This window comes from Pleurodeles waltl, chromosome 1_1 (genome assembly GCF_031143425.1).
Source record: "Pleurodeles waltl isolate 20211129_DDA chromosome 1_1, aPleWal1.hap1.20221129, whole genome shotgun sequence".
Classification (NCBI taxonomy): domain Eukaryota; kingdom Metazoa; phylum Chordata; class Amphibia; order Caudata; family Salamandridae; genus Pleurodeles; species Pleurodeles waltl.
The window spans coordinates 535,547,545-535,563,647 of NC_090436.1; the positions used below are offsets into that span (position 1 = coordinate 535,547,545).

The 16,103-nt window shown below is 43.2% G+C and overlaps 1 protein-coding gene across 1 annotated transcript in view; it reads right to left on the reverse strand.

Moving 5' to 3' along the window:
• Window positions 1-16,103, reverse strand: part of PCSK1 (proprotein convertase subtilisin/kexin type 1) — a 209,557-nt gene that overhangs the window by 125,379 nt on the left and 68,075 nt on the right. Inside the window, exon 3 of the mRNA XM_069225743.1 lies at window positions 6,033-6,143. Coding sequence (XP_069081844.1) covers window positions 6,033-6,143 — 111 coding nt within the window. The remainder of the gene's footprint in view (window positions 1-6,032; window positions 6,144-16,103) is intronic.

Sequence of the window (16,103 nt, forward strand, 5' to 3'; positions counted from 1 at the left end):
ATTTATGCACTGCCTATGAAAGTCACTCTTTTTGGTATGGTTACTCCCACTTTATGCCTGTTGTCAGTGTGCTTAGACTGTTTTTACTGGGATCCTGCTAATCAGGACCCCAGTGATTGTGATCTTGCCTCTAAATTTGGTTGCTTTGGTACCATTTACACCCCACAATTGGCATACTGGTGTACCCCTGTAAGTCCCTAGTATATGGTACTTAGGTACCCAGGGTAGTGTTACATCAGGGGTCCCTCATGGGCTGCAGCATGTATTGTGCCACCCATGGGAGCCCATGCAAACTGTGTCTGCAAGCCTGCCATTGCAGTCTGCATGAGAAAAGTGTATGCACCCTTTCACTTCTGGTCACAGCACCAGGTCACTGTAAGTCATCCCTATGGGAGGCCCTCCTAGCCCAGACAGCAGAGTGCAGGTTCCTGTGTGTGAGGGCACCCCTGCATGAGCAGAGGTGCCACTACAAAGCCCGGTTCCAATGTACTGGACTTTGTAAGTGCGGGGAAGCCATTTTACCTGTGTACTGGCCACAGGTACCTATGGTCCAGCTACATAATGGTAACTCCGAAATTAGGCATATTTGTTATTGAAATGTCAGAATCATACCTCAATACTAAAGTCAGTATTGGTGGCATGATTCCATGCACTCTGAGGGCTCCTTAGAGGATCCCCCAGTATTGCTTCTCACAGTCCTCCAGGGTTTGCAAGCAGCCCACGCTGCTGCAGCCTCTCAGACAGCTTTCTGCCCTCCTGCTGCTTGACCAGTTCAAGCAGGGGAAGGCAGAACAAAGGATTTCCTGTGGGAGAGGGGATGCAGCACCCTCTCCCTTGGAAATATGTGTTGCAAGGTTGGGGAGGGGTAGCCCCACCAGGCAACCAGCTTGCTTTGAAGGGCACATTTGGTGCCCTCCTTCTGTAATCTGGTTTGCAGGAGTCCAGGGACCGCCAGTCCCTGCTCTGGCACAAAACCACACAAAGGAAAGGGGGGTGACCACACACCTGTCCATCACCATCCCAGGGATGGTGCCCAGAGCTCCTCCAAGTGGCCACCTGATGTTGCCATCTTGGAAACAAGATGTGCAGAGGCCACTGGGAGAATCTGTTTGGTCAGAACAGGGGACTGATGTCAATGCCCCCCTCTGATAGGTTGTCACCCTGCAGAGTGACCAAGCCCCCTCTTAGTGCTATTAAGGGACTCCCTTGTGGGTGGGTCCCTAGATTCAGCATACAAGACTCCACCAGGACTCCTCTGCATTGACCTCTTCTGCTCCTGACCACCCGAACCACTGCTGGGCTTCACAGGAACCAAACAAGCGTGCAACCCCTGAGACAATCTCGCCTTGCAACATTGTTTCCCCAGCTCCCTCCAGCAAGTGCAACATTTCCATGGCTGTGCATTTTCCAGGGTCAGAAAGACTTCAGCTTCAACAAAGAGGCAAGAAGGAATCTCCCTTGGAGTGAAGGACTCACTCCCCTGCATTTGCAGGCACCTAAGGCAACAATGTCTGGCTGCTGGGATCTGCCCTCCACAGGAACTTTGTAGATACTCTAATAGAGTGGTCCTCTTGATCCTCTCTGCCCACTGTCCAACGTGGGAGAAGGTGAGCCCTTGACTGTCCTTGCAGGACAGTACCCTTGTGCACAGCAACTCTTGCAGCAACCAAGGCTTGTTGACTACTGCTCCAAAGGATCTTCAGGCCCCAAGCAGCCCCAGCCTCCAGCAATTCATCCTTGCAAGGACAGTCTCTCTTTTGCTGTTGCAGCGATGTGGGACTCCTCTCCAGTTTTGGCTTGGTCATGTATAGAACAGCCAACACATTTGGTCCTTGACATATAAGGCTTCTTCATGACATGAATTATGAGTAGATTACAACAGTCATAGTCAATAATGAGCTCCCAAAGAACATAATGTTCATACGCTGTAAATGTTCTAAGATCACGTACAAAAAAAGTGGATACAAAGATAGAATACTTTCCAATTTAAAATATGTTAGACCTAGGTCACCCTCCAATGATTGAAAAGGGATTCACTCATAATTCCACTTTCAATATATTGGGGCTGTCGTATTTCTCGTTGACAATGTAAAAAAACTGTAAGTAATGCTTCAGAAGAATGCACTGACCATGGCAAGCAAAGACATGATTTCCAAATGGACGCATAGTAAGGGTGTTTTAAGTTTCCATAGGATCCCAATGTTAAGTAATCTGAAACAATGTACCAACATAAGAATGTATGTTAACTACTGTTAGGGTTTTTGGGATAGAGGTTTTGTGTTTAAATCATTACTTATCAACAACTAAATTTTTAGTAGATTTACACAAAAACTACTTTTATCAAGACACATGAGAGGAATGTTTATAAATGGTCCTTTAGTTTATTATATATTATTCAAAGTAATAGTAATGTATATCCTAAAACTTTCTAGTGTATTAGAAAAACCCCTTTCTCCCTATGAAGTGTTTCAGTTATATTCTTTTTCTGCTGTGGTAGATTCCTTGTTTATCATATTTATTTTCAGATTTCAAATAAGTAATAATGATGAAAATAGGATTCCAACATCTATATTTTGAACGTATATCCAGATTGTAAACTAGTAAATGGGAGCATTGATAGAAGACTCCCTGTCATCCAAATCATATTTTGGCACTCTCATTATATCACAAGATTCTTTAAGACTCAGTATCTCTTTTCGAACTGAACCCTAATCTTTGAACGCAGCTTAAAAATTCTGAAGTTGTTAACAATAGCTTACAGGATGCACAGTCCACTGCTGCAGACTTGTTGTTTCTGATGTTTAAGCGTTTGTCATTCTTCACCTTTGCTGGCAAAAAACACGAGAGACTTTCCATGCAAGTGTTAATATTGTAATGCTAACAGTATTACATTTGTAGAACAGGAGCACATTTTGGTACTACAGGGCTCTGTAAACTCTTAAATTTACACCATCTTTTGGTCATTTTCCCTACCTATCTATCCTAAGCGGTAGTCCTTGCAGACCTGTTTTTAAATATGTGGATTTTGCAGTGGTATGTAATGTAAAAAAGCAGGAGAACATATGTCAACTAAGAATTTTCTTTTAATTCAACAACTTTTCCTGATTGCCTCTTGCGACTCACAAATCAGATCTGGTATTGGTTCTTTTCAGTGAGCTTCATGAGGTGAACTGAGATGGAGGGTTGGGCCTAGGGTTATATTGTGAAGCATTTTATTTATTTATTTATTTATTTTAAGAGTTTTCTATAGCGCTAGCAAGACCGAGAGGGTAACAGAGCGCTTTACAACAGAACAGGAAATAAACATAAGAAACACACGAGTCAAGAGTTACTTTGTAGAATGAGGATACAAAGGGGTTCTCATGAATAGAAGGGTGGCAATTCGAGGAAGGAGGGATGGTGAGAGAGAGACCCTTATTGATGTGAGGGTTGGTTTAGGAGGAATTCTTTCAGTAGTTTCTTGAAGGTCATGTGGGAGGGCTTAGATCTGATGTGTATGGGTAAGGGGTTCCATATTCTCGGAGCGTTGTTTGAGAAGGAGCATGATCGAGTTTTTTGCTTGTTAGGTTTCGGTAGGAGGAGGAGGAGAGAGTTTGTGCTTCTCAAAGATCTGGTTTGACCAGATTTCACTAGCTTGTTAGCGAGGTATTCAGGTTTCCCAGTGTGAAGGGCTTTGTGTGTCAGGCAGGCAGTGCAGAACAGGCAACGGGCCTCAATCGAGGGCCATTTCAGACTCTTCAAGGCTGGGGAGATGTGGTCAAAACTTTTAGTTCCCGTCACTAGTCTAGCAGCTGCATGAAGAGTGGACCTCATAGGGGCGAGTCGGGATTTGGCCGTGCCAGTGAGGATAGAGATCCCATAGTCTAGTCTTGAGAGTTCTAGTGCTTGAGTGGCCTGTTTGAGGTCATCTTGGGGAATAAAGGATTTGATTTTGAGAAGAAGTTTAAGGCTGAGGAAGGCATTATTAGCGTTTGACTTCATGTGGTCCTGCATGGTCAGGTTGGAGTCCAGAGAGATTCCCAGGGATTTGACCGTGGTAGACGGGGAGAGAGTGCATTAGAGGGCGTCAATAGATTTTAGCCATTCTTGCAGTTGAGGAAGCTGGTTAGATTTCGAGAGGAGGAGTATTTCCGTCATGTCGTGATTGAGTTTGAGGTGGTTATGTGAGAGCCAGCATAGGGCTTCTTTAAGGGTATTGTTCAGACGGTGGATGTCGTCTAAGGTAGATAGTTCAATATAGAGTTGCGTGTCATCAGCATAGAGGTGGAAGGGGATATTGGCTCGAGTGAGGATAGTGGTAAGAGGGTCCATGTAGATGTTGAAGAGAGTTGGAGAGAGGATAGAACCCTGGGGGACCCCTCTGGTGATAAGGGAGGTGGGTGAGGTTGAGTTAAAAAGTTTTACTAGTTGTGTTCGGTTTTGTAAGAAGGAGGAAAACCAGCTGAGGACAGTACCTTCAATGCCTACTCTCTTTTGGAGGGAGTCGAGAAGGAGTTTGTGGTCGACAGTGTCAAAGGCTGCTGTAAGATCAAGGAGAATGAGTAGGCAGGGTCTGTCAGAGTCAAGAGAGATGAGGAGGTCATCTACAATGTTAAGGATGGCTGATTCAGTGCTGCAGCCTTTCCGGAAGCCAGATTGAAGAGGGTTTAGGAGGCTGTTGGAATCAATATGTTGGGTTAATTGTTGGAGAGCACATTTTTCAAGAACTTTGGCCAGGAAGGGAAGGTTGGAGACAGGTCTGTAGTTGTGGAGGTTGTTCGGGTCTGCTCCTGGTTTCTTTAAAATTGGCGTGATTTGGCCTAGTTTTAGGCAGTCTGGGAATACGCCCGTCTGGAGGGAGCTATTGATGATCATTGTCCAAGTAGGGGAGAGGGACTGGTAGAGTTTTTTTGCCAAGGAGGAAGGGAGGGGGGCAGCTAGGTGGGAGGAGGTTTTGGAGGAGAAGATGAGTTTGGAGATGTCCGATACCAGGAGGGGTTGGAAAGAACTCCAGTTAGCGGGGCCGGCTGGCATCAGTGTGCATTTATTGTGCTGAGAAGTTTGATATCAAACTTCACAGTTTTCAGTGTAGCCATTATGGTGCTGTGGAGTTTGTGCATGACAGACTCCCAGAACATATACTCTTATGGCTACCCTGCACTTACATTGTCTAAGGTTTTGCTTAGACACTGTAGGGGCATAGTGCTCATGCACTTATGCCCTCATCTATGGTATAGTGCACCCTGCCTTAGGGCTGTAAGGCCTACTAGAGGGGTGACTTATCTATGCCATAGGCAGTGTGAGGTTGGCATGGCACCCTGAGGGGAGTGCCATGTCGACTTAGTAATTTTATCCCCACCAGCACACACAATCTGGCAAGCAGTGTGTCTGTGCTGAGTGAGGGGTCCCCAGGGTGGCATAAGATATGCTGCAGCCCTTAGAGACCTTCCCTGGCATCAGGGCTCTTGGTACCAGGGGTACCAGTTACAAGGGACTTACCTGGATGCCAGGGTGTGCCAATTGTGGAAACAAAAGTACAGGTTTGGGAAAGAACACTGGTGCTGGGGCCTGGTTGGCAGGCCTCAGCACACAATCAAATCATAACTTGGCATCAACAAAGGCAAAAAGTCAGGGGGTAACTATGGCAAGGAGGCATTTCCTTATAGCCAGTATTTTGACAATTCACTTCTGTGTACATAGTCCGATTTGAACTTCCTCTTGACAGAATCCCAGGAATAGTTCCAAAAGCAGACAAATATCAAAGGGAAGGTAAAAGTTAATTAAGCATGAGAGATTTGTTAGCCTTCATGATGTAAAGAAAGGAAGGAAAAAGTAATGACAAAGAAAGTTGGTTCCACAGACCTGAGCTCATTATGAAGAAATATCAATCTCCACCACCCACTTATCTACAGGTAGCGATGAGAATATGAAAAAGGTTGGTAGATCTCATGTTCCTGATAGAACTGTGTGGTGGACTTTTTCTGTTCATAAGAGTGAAACAGTCATTTTATTTTGCACTTACGTGAACAAAACATGTAAAAAATAGTTCCTACCAGGTACCACTGCTGATTCCACATCGGGTCATTAAAAAGGTCTTCTGCTGAATCTCGTATCACTCCACGCTTACTCCGCTGTTTTTCGTACTGTTGTTCTGCCCATGATACCTAAAAATGTTGAAAAGCAAAACTGAAATGGATTTTTTTGACGTTGTGTAGATATTCATTTCCTTTGAGCTCTGCTTGAGATAGGGTCTCTCAAATGTGCAGAATTAATTATTTCAGAGGATGCTATATTTTCCTCAAATTTAGTGCACTATTTTGATTTGGAGTCTCTGGGACCGCCACGTTTGCCTGGAGGCATGCACCACCCTCTGGATGCTGTGCTAGTGGTGATTCATTCAGTAAACGTCCATTTGTGCTGTTTTTTCTATGCACAGCATGCTACCTCAAAAGAGGGTGGATTTGGTGCATATCAGCAGCCTATTGGGAGACACTGTCTTACTTTGATAGCATTCCTTCCTCTGCGAATTAACTATATACCCTATACAAATTTCCTAAAGGGTGACCACCACATTCAAGGTCATTACTAACACTAACTCCAGTGCATAAACATTTCATCTACAAATCTTTGATTTCAGACTAAGGGCCTCATTATGAGGCTGACGATCCTGAGACCGCCAGCCTCTGGCAGCCGTCCAACCACCAAATTACTACCCTGGCAGTCGGACCGCCAAGGGACCACTGCCAGGAACAAGGTTCCTGAAGTGGTCGGGGGCAGTCGGAGTCGTGGTCACCCATGGCAGTGCTGAGATCAGTGCCCCCGTGCTGATCACGAGTCCAGTTTCCGCCAGCCTTTTCAAGGCGGTGTCCCCACCATGAAAAGGCTGGAGGAAACCCAGTATTGGTGGAACAGGGGGGCCCCTGCACTGCCCACAACCATATTGTAGGCAGCGCAGGGGCCGCCCTTCCCAACACCCTCAGAATGCACACTGTCTGTACAGCAGACAGTGTGCATTCTGAGGGTGCTGGGGCCCCCTCTGTGCGGCGGCTGAGGCCATTGCTGCTGCACGGTTTCCACTGGGCTGACCGGCACAAATCTCTGATTTCATAGAGACCTTTTAATCGGCCTGGGGGAGACCACCAGCTCTGCAGCGGTCTCCTCTCCACGGGACCGACAGTTTGCCTGCCAACCTCGTAATGAGGCCCTAAGTACTTAAAAGGAAGTGAAACAAGACTACAATACCCAGTATGCATTAGGCTATCACACAAACGTTCAGGACTGGAAACAGAGTACATAGTGGCCTGGAGGGAGGTGGTCACACAACCGTTTTACTATTACTAAACTTTGGATATATAAGCTATATTTGAATGGCATTACATTTTCTTAATTTATGTCGTCTGCTGATCTGTATAGTGAATAGTTCACAAAATCCGACCTGCAATTTTGAGAGAGCAGCTGAAAAGTAATTGTAAATATTCCAAGCAATTAATGAAGATATCTCAGATACATCCCAGGGTTTTCAGCTGTCCATGTTTGTGATCACAAGAAAAAAAAATATACAATTACACCGGTTATTTCCAAAAATTGGAAGCACATTGTTTTTGTCACGTTTTCAGCGGATCTGAAGATGTGAATTAAAGATGTGAAACGCACAACCTAGAGTTTTAGAGTTGGGTCATTAATATCAGTATTCGTGTAACTGTGTGTTTTAAATGTTTGAACGAACATTTGTAAAAGAGCCCAATTAAAACCCGAGAATTTGCGCAGCAACACGGCATGATGCAATATATCACACAGGTACAAAAGGAAGTATTGCTATTAATTTAATGTGCACAATATAATGTCAAAACCAGGGGCGTAGCCTGGGCAGTAAGTCTGGGTAGGGCGGTGACTTTCAGATTTTCCAATAATCAGACTGGTATATAATGTTTAAATACATTGTAGGACAAGCAGGGTGCATGAGCATGGATGCCATTTAGGGTTCGCTGGGGTCGTAGCTGTGACCTCTGGCATGCCTTTTGTTACACCTGGCCTCTGAGGTGGCAAACTAGGTCCCAGGCACACAAGGGTAGCTTTTCTTTTCTTGTTTTTTTTGTTTTTTGACAATTCTTTATTACAGTATTAGTATAAGAGTAATATGTTATTATTCACAATTAGTGAATTGATGACTTGAGATTCATGTGCATGAAAGGGTCTAACAGCAAGTGGAAAGGGAGGGTAATGCGGATTGGTAGGAGTACTGAAACACAATGGGGCATATTTACAAGGCCCTAGCACCTCCAGAGCATCACTTTTTGTAATGCTCTGCTGGCACTGTGCACTGCGCTATATTTACAAGGCGGCATTAAGCCACTTTTTGTGACTTAAAGCCACCTTGTAAATACAGCCCCTGAACACACAGTACTTTGCAGGTAAGGGGCGTGCAAAGTGTTCATTGTATTTTGACGCTGCTGCAGATTCACAAGAATTTCGTAAACCTGAGGCAGCGCCAAAATCTAATCCCACCCCAACAGTTGCATTAGCATGGTGTAACAAGGAGAAATGCTTTCATTTTATCTCATTTTTAGGGGCGAGCTCAAAGCGCTCCGTCCCCTGTAATAATCTCTCTTTGGGCTTCCAAACATGCCCATGTCACATCAGTCACTTTCATTGGTTCATGGGCTTGCCTTTTAAAATCCGCTTGCTTTCATTTGTGAAGGCATGCGTAAGTCATGCCTTTTCCGGTATTTAGCCCACATACACAACACAGGTAAACGACTAAAAACATACGAGGCTCAATGTTTTCAGCATGGTTTCCGGACGACTTTATCTGTTCCACACAGCGCGATCACGCTGGGGTGTACATAGAGCAATCGCGCTCGGTTTTTCCGTTTTCAATTTCAGCACGATCGTGCTGCATTTTACATAGTGCGAGCGCGCAATGTTTTTTTTTCTTTTAATTTGTGTGGCAAGAAAAGTCTGGTTAGCAGTTTACAATGCTAATAGCTCTAACTCGAGCAAATGTGAGACCCGTTGCCTTGAAAATGCTTGTTTGCTCTTTCTATGTGTGCTAGCAGGAGCAAATCACCATTAAAGATTGTTTTTGCGCAGGAAGGTGTAAATCCACAGTAACAGAAGGAATTTCATAATTCATCATGCCCAAACAGCAATAAGAAGGCCATATCAATCCAACCTACTAAAATTAAATAAAAACAGCCCTACAACACCTGAATGCTATCCAGATATAATCTCTAATTTGTAACATGCATAAGCAAACTTAATAGGTCTCCTTATTTTCAAAGTCGCAAGGACCATTAAAATCTACAGGCAGCATTTTTCCATTGCAGGCTGCAGTACAGTAACCTGTTAAAATATGAAGAAAAGCATGTTGTTTTAAATATGTAGGAGCAGGGAGTAGCAGTTTTCCTTTTAAATAGTATTGCTACATGGTATTTCTAAGCATTTTATTGCACATTTCTTTTCAATTCTCCCCTTATTGGGTGGGCAGATATATACGCTTCATTGAAAAAGCTGACATCTCAGTAGCATGGAGATGTGGATGGGGAGTTCAGTCACAGATAATTAGCAGAGAGCTGGAGCAAGAGGTGTGTTTTTCCACTAGCTCGTATTTTTTCAGTTTTCTTCCTGACATGATATTGTTTGGGATTGATATATTGGGAGACAGGTAGTAAATGTTTTGGACACGCTAACATAACATAAGAGCTGATGTGCTGGCCTAAAGACAGACATGAACATTCCAAAATGGCCACCAAGCATAAGTTTTGCCAGTCTCAGGCAATTCACATCTGGCAGCAATTTTGGAACTGTCGCCTAAATTGTGCTGCCACTCTTGTGATTCACTGCACGTGGGACTGTCTCATCCACAGCACAAACAGGAGAAGAAGCTGTGGTGTATAAAGGTTGTGCAGGGGCATTCTTGTGGCCTCAGTTGTATTACAAAATATTCGTGGCCTCAAAGGAATATTTATAAGAGACTATTTATTTCTTCCACCATAGCAGGTGTTAGAAACAAATGTTAATATAACTCTCCGTGATATATCTTACACTGATCCAAAACTTGATGTGTGAAGGGGGCTTATGGTATATGGTGTAAAGTGTGTGTTGTGTTCTGTGTGTTTGTGTGTTGATGTATGGTGTGTGTGTATTGCTGACAATATGCCTTCCCATACAATTAAGGTTGCCTGAAGCAAGAACTAAAAAGGGGCACAAAGTTCATCTGCTTAACAAACATGATAACTAGAATCAGCCATGGGAATAGTTTAGACAGTGTGAGGCATAGATCTTCAAATGTCATGCATTTGCTTTCAAGGAGTAACATGAAATTGTACTACTGTACTTAAAATAACCTGTGCATTCAAAGAAGGGAGGAAAGCCATTGCCTTCATGATTGTGTTAACCACTCTATGCGCCCCTATATAATGAGGCACATTATGAAGTCAAGAACATCTTAGCGTCTTATAGCAGATACCTACAAATATGCAGACCAATTCACACTTATGACTGCTTCCAGCAGGACTATTTGTAAGAAAGAAGCAACAGTGAGTGTATAAACCTCTTAATAAGCCCAGGTAGGGTAGGGTTAAAAAGCTTCACATAAGGCTTACATCCGTAGGAATCATTGTTAATAAAATACTCCCGGGCAACCATGCTCCTTACTGGACTCTGACATGCTTCCTTTAATACCAGTCCTTCTTCATTTTCTCTTTCAATGAATCCCACCACTGATGAATATGGTGGTGCATTATGGAGTTCCTCAGGGTCAATAACCATTGTGCCTTTTTGTCATGTTCCATTTTACAAACACAGGTGAGTAACTGATTATAAATATTTGCCTCAAGAACTACCCATAAATTGAACCAGAATAAAAGTAACATGATAGACAGTTGTTTTAAAATTGGCAGGATATCCACCTCTACATTTACATAATTTGTTCCATGCTATTTCAATTAGGTTAATGTGACAACCGGCCATAGCTCTGCAACACAGCTGCTCACGGTACCAGGCCTTAACTAATAGGCATTTTAACAGTGAGTCCATCAAACTGCTTTCTACAGGCAGGTACCCTTGCTGCTGCCTATGCCAAAATCAATCAAGAATTTACTACTTAGAGACTTCAAATAAGTCACAGAGTTACTCGAAGAACCACATAATCATATTCCCAATCCTGCCCCATGAAACTGCAAGATGAATGTTTTCCCGGGTACATCTACTTACTAGTACCACAAACATTTACTTCTCTACATTGATTTGCAATTGCTTCTCAAGGCATAAGGATAGAATAGCAACAAGTAGCTCTTTTAGAGTGCTTGGGACCAAGCAAAGAGCATCACATCATCTGCAAACAAGATTCATATGCCACCTGTGCTGACTGCAGGACATTCCAAACAGCTGTTCTGAGGTGGCCAGGCAGCTCATTTAAATTCAAAATAAAAAGGAGTGGTGCAAGGAAGCTCTCCTGCTGCACCCTAAAATAGCTGCCATAACAAGTCATGTAGTCCACACCAATCAAGGGGTATTCTTGATTGGTGTGGTTAATCAAGAGTACCACTTTTGTAAAATCAACCACAGAACTGTCCATTCCATAAAATAATTGAATGGCATCATCAAGAAGGAAGTTCTGCTAATTCATTCAAATGCTATCTTTAGGTTTATGAAAGCCAATATAACTGAGATAGGTGTGCAGAGGAAGATAGATACTTTAACAAATATTGGCTAAAGAAATAATTGGCAGTGAATGTGAATAATACCAAAGTGTTAGCATTCAGGAGAAGATCGCAAAAGTCAGTAAGGTATGATTAGCCTTTAGGAAGCAGCAAAATAGAGACATAGGTCATAATACATTTAAAGATGTCAGCCACAGTTATTGCATTGGTCACGTGACATGTTACTTACTACCTGAATGCTCTGCAATAGGGAGGTGTGTATATCTCACTAACATAGATTGAGCTGATAGCCTAGATGGATACTTTATTTATTAAGTTACTGAGCTCCAGAACAGCATATTTACCGTAATTACAACTTTCTCTAAATTCTGGGTATTAGTTAGGCATTTTTACCAGTTTAAGATGGCTACCATAGTCACTGGAATGGTCACATGACCTATGACTTCCTTATTTAAACTCACTGGGAAGGCCAGCAATGTTTGATTGTGACTCGCATGGGTTAAGATGATGCAGCTAGAGACAAACGCTAGCGGTCCCATATTTAGCAGGTATGAGTACGCTGCAATGGAGGCAGTGTTTTTCTAGAGTTTATGTTGTATGACGGTTAAGAAATTTTTATATTGTAATCGTTGTGGATTTGTTTACTTGGGCTTGTAGGTTGAAGTCCCCTTGTGTGTTGCTACAGAGTCTATTTTTGCAACCTGTTGTAAGTAGCAGAATGTAGCTATTCTGGTTGGAAGCCTGACACAGTGTATTATATGGTTCATGTTTGCTGTTTTTAAAGTATTTTTTTAACTTTCTTTGTCATGTAGGTGGTGGCTTATACTAGTATCCACAATTGTGTTTGTGGTGTTTTCTTGGGTTCAACAGGTGGTACACATGGTGTGATGTGGCAGATTGCACATACTGTTTTATAATTAATTTTCCTTATGTGTAGGTATTATTTTACAACACTGAGTCCTGATGATGGTCTGACGTACCTCTGACTGCCACCACAGGCTGAAATGTGGACATTACCTTCTCATTTGACAAGGTGAATTGAAAGTCTATGATATTGCTTGAACTGGGACTGAAAACCAGGCAATTATTGTGCTGGACTGTGTCAAGAGGAGGGTTATAACCCCTTCCTGGATCTTCTGTTGGGATTCAATCTTGTGATCTAGGAGGGGTTATATACAGTGTTGTTGTTGATGAGATGAACATTTGTTGGATTTATTGTACATTTTTTTAACTTTCTGAATCCTATTGAGTAATATATTGGATTTTCACTGTAGGAAGTTGTCTTATTCATTAATTGAAGACTGGATCATATGTACACAAACTATATCCAAACAATTCCTCTTGGAGCATTTTTAAGTGAGGCATTGTATGTACCCAGTTCCTAGGGGAATACTGGGTTGCCCCTAAGTGTGTTCGTTTACTTTCTAAAAGTGGCATTTTCAAACTAACAATCTAAAAACCAACTTCACTAAAATATGTATTTTTAAACTGTGAGTTCAGAGACCCCAAACTCCAGATCTCTCAGGGCAACTAGACTTAAAATATATTCAAAGGCAGCCCCCATGTTAACCTATGAGAGAGAGTGGCCTTGCAACAATGAAAACCACATTTGGCACTATTTCACTGTTAGGACATGTAAAAGACATCAGCACATGTCCTATCTTTAACATACACTGTACCCTGCCCATGGAGCTACCCTACCTAGGGATTTCCTTAGGGGTGACTTACATTTATAAAAAGGGAAGGTTTAGGCCTGGCAAGTGGGTACACTTGCCAGGACGAATTGGCAGTTTAAACACTGCACACGCAGACACTGCAGTGGCAGGTCTGAGTCATGTTTACAGGGCTACTCATGTGGGTGGCACAATCAGTGCTGCAGGCCCACAAAAGAAACATTTTATTTACAGGCCCTAGGAGCCTCTAGTCATTTTATTAGGGACTTACTAGTAATCAAATATGCCAATTATGGAAAAGACAGTTAGACATACAATCTCACATAGGGAGCACTTGTATTTTAGCACTGGTCAGCAGTGGTAAAGTGCCCAGAGTAACAAAAACAGCAAAAACAGAGTCCAGCACACAGCAACAACTTGGGAAGTAGAGGCAAAATGTTAGGGGAGACTACGAAAAGGATGCCAGGTCTAACACTCCTCAGTGGGTGGCCTTAAAGAATCCAGTAAAGATAATGGCTGGATGACATTGAGACCAGTTCTGACCTCTTATACTGCTACTATTCATCCACAATTTCAATAAGCAGTGGAAAAACTAAGTCTTAATACTAAACACGATTGGGAAAAGAAAGTGAGGAAGTGCATAAAGAGGTTACTGTTGTTGCCAAAGTCAGCAATGGTCCAGGCCTTCAGAATAGAATGGAATGTAATTGTCTGAAGCTATTTGGCATTGGTTGAGGTGGTAAGATTTTGGTTATATTTGAAAAATGAGGAAGAGCCAAATATCTACCCTCTGCAAGAAGGAGATTTTACTGATCAAGTCAAAGTCGGCAAAGTGAGTTAGATTTTGAAGACATCTGCAGGGGATTGGGAAGAAATACTTTAGATATCTATATCAAAGGCAGAACTCCAAAAAGCGAGCAAGAGAACATGACTTGTGGGATTTCTATTGTCCTCTCATGGCAGAGTGAGGAATGAATCCCCATATAGATACTTTACCGCAATAAATTGGGTTGTTGGTTGACTGAGTTGTGAGCCCTGGCCAACCAGCAACTCTCATCTTTGTCAGGGTGAGGCACAAACCAGCCCTAAATAAACCTGTGCTCAACCCTCTGGTAGCTTGCCAGAGAGCATTCAGACTTAGCTAACTTAGAGGCAATTTGTAAAGTAAGAAAAATATAACTTTTTAAAATAAATATAACAAGACTAAAACTACAAAAATCCAATCGGTAGAACCTGAAAATGCAATTTTAAAGATTTTAGTGAAAATAGTGCCAAAAAGCACAAAGCAACAATTGTGGAAATCTGGCCATACCAGACCAGGTCAAAGTCACAAGTTGAGGCCAACCGCAGTGGATCACGGGTGGGCAACAGGGACCCAGTTAGGTCAGCTGAACAAAGTACCATAAATCCTGGTTTGCCGACTATTGCAAAGATCTGCATTGAAGTTGAGGTGTGCTGTCAAAGCAAAGTGTTGGTTCAAAGATGCGATGAGGCTGCGATGAGAGGGTCTACATCATCGTCAATGATCCCATCAATGGGGCTTGTGATGTCCATGTTGAGGAGGCAGCATACAATCGAGCTAATGCTTTGGTTTCCGAAGAGCTTTGAGAATGCAATGGGGAGTCTGGTGTCATTGTCGAGGCTGCCATCAATGAGGAATGCGAGGGCCTGGGCCAAGGGTGAATCACACAATGGCTGTTCTGTTGGGTTGCAAAAGTGATACAGGTCTTTATGATGGGTTCAATCCATGCAGCAGTGGCTATACATCAGTCCTACTTGGGTTTGCACAGCAGAGGAGATGTATTTGTTCCACTGGATCTACAGAGGCTGGCAGAGTACCCCAAGCCTACTTCCAAGGGTACAAAACTGGGGTGGCACAATTTGGCAGGGTAGACTCATAGATGGCAGAGTCCAGGTGCAGGTACAAGGTTCTTGGAGCCCTGTTGTGTCCCTGAGGCTTCAGATCAGAAGGACCACTTGCCCTTGGGGTCACTCTGGGTTCTGGATTCAAGTGATGCAAGTCCAGGCCTTCTCACTCAGGCAAGAGGGCAGCTGGCAGTAGGACAGTACACAGCAGGGCAGCAGTCCTTTAGAGCAGAGTCCAGCACAGGGGCAGTCCTGACAGCAGCACAGCAGTCCTTCTTCCTGGCAGGGTATCCACAGGTCCAGAAATGTACTGAAGAGTTGGTTTCTGAGGTCCAGTATTTATACCCAGTGGTGCCTTTGAAGTGGGAAGAAGCTTCTAGAGGAATGTCTTTAATGTGTAAAGGATCCCTATCTTCCTGGCCCTGGAATAACCTCAAGGGGTATGTAGCCCTTTGTGTGGGTACAGGGCACAGCCTATTCAAGTGTAAGAGGAGCTGTGCCCACTCCTCCCTCCCATCCTACCAGTGATGGCCCATCCATCCACACCTAAGCTCCCCACTGTGTGTGGCTGTCTAGGAGGAATACAAAAAACACAACTGGCACCCACACACAGTCATGTGACCCAGACAGGCTGCAGGCACCAAATGGATAAGTCAAGATAATGCTAACTTTCTAAAAGTGGCATTTTTAGAATTGTAATAGAAATTCCGATTTCAACATACCTTAGGATTGTTCATTACAATTTCAGAGACATGAAACATGAACTGGTTACCTGTTCCCATGTCGAAATTACACTTATAAAATGTAATGAGGTAACACCAATATTATCCTATGGTTTAAATACAGTGCACACTGCCCTTTCGGATGTGCACGGCCTATCCCATTGGTGATGTATATGCATTATAAAAGAAGGTTTGGATCT